Source organism: Ornithodoros turicata, chromosome 6, assembly GCF_037126465.1.
Source record: "Ornithodoros turicata isolate Travis chromosome 6, ASM3712646v1, whole genome shotgun sequence".
In the NCBI taxonomy this organism is placed as follows: domain Eukaryota; kingdom Metazoa; phylum Arthropoda; class Arachnida; order Ixodida; family Argasidae; genus Ornithodoros; species Ornithodoros turicata.
In genome coordinates, this window is record NC_088206.1 from 41008341 (window position 1) to 41009523 (window position 1183).

General features: G+C 46.0%; 1 protein-coding gene across 1 annotated transcript; it reads left to right on the forward strand.

Annotated features, from left to right (window-relative positions):
- Window positions 1-269: 269 nt before the first annotated feature.
- On the forward strand, window positions 270-947 carry LOC135398533 (uncharacterized). The gene has a single exon (XM_064629933.1). The coding sequence runs from the start codon at window positions 270-272 to the stop codon at window positions 945-947; it is 678 nt and encodes a 225-aa protein (XP_064486003.1).
- The last annotated feature ends 236 nt before the right edge of the window (window positions 948-1183 follow it).

Below are 1183 nucleotides of genomic sequence, written 5' to 3' on the forward strand. Positions count from 1 at the left end.
GGCTTCACGCCGCTGACTGCAAGCCACTTTAGATCTGTATCAATATGTCATCTTGTGCTGATACATGTGAAAGTTGCGGCATTCTGTTTACCACGCGAGACACAGTGATCTTCTGTCAAGAATGCCACGCTCCTTTCCACATTGAGTGCTCAGGCGTTCGTACAAACCGTAGCAACTGGACGTGTCAGACCTGCAAAAGCGGGACCGCAAAGGCGAAGAAACAGGTCTCTTCAGATAACGACAGTAACAAACTAGATAAAATATTCAACATGCTCCAAGACCTCGTGCCGCTAAAAGATAAAGTGTGTGCCATGAGCGAAACACTTGTTCAGATGGAGAGCTCGCTTCAAGTAATGTCTGACAAATATGACCAAGTACTCTCCGAACTTTCCCATCAGAAACAGGAAATAGGCGCCCTTCAAAAGCGTGTAGACAAGATTGAACACAGTGCCGTTCAACTGAGCGCGCTGGAAAGCGTAAAACGGGATCTAAACGACCTTGAGCAATATGGCCGGAGGAATAATCTTGAAATCCATGGTATTCCTTATGCCCCGAACGAGAGTCTCTTAGACAAACTAAGCGAAGTTGCAGCAGTTCTGAATGTGCCTCAGCCAGACACCAACAGCATCGAAGCAATTCACAGGCTACCATTCACACCGGGAAAAATCCCCGCAGTAATCGTCCGGTTCACGAACAGATCCATTTGTGAACGTTGGCTGGCCAACAGAAGCAAGCTTCGAACCCATAAAATTCACAACCAAAACATATATGTTAACGAGAACTTGACCGCATCCAATCGAAAACTGTTCTACGACGCTCGAATGCGCGCCAAGGACTTGCACTACAAATTTGTATGGCATAAGTACGGTGCCATATATGTAAGAAAGGACGAATCTGCAAAACCCATCCGTGTTAGCTCCACCGTGGACCTTAACAACCTCGTTTAACCGCGAATAAACCTTGCTGTTTACGTCAGAAGGCCTATATTCTTGCATGAGCTATGCGTACACAGCACAGAATGCGCTCCACCTGCTGAATACTACACGCGGACCACATACTTTATCGTGTTTACATTTAAATGCTCAGTCACTACGAAACAAACATGATGACGTTGATACATTTCTACCCGTCGGGTTTTCCTTTGACGTTCTCATGTTTTCTGAAACCTGGTTTACTGCTGACG

What these genes read in the sequence shown, in the direction of transcription:
- LOC135398533 (XM_064629933.1), top strand. Translation starts at nt 270, where the DNA reads ATGCTCCAAGACCTCGTGCCGCTAAAAGATAAAGTGTGTGCCATGAGC.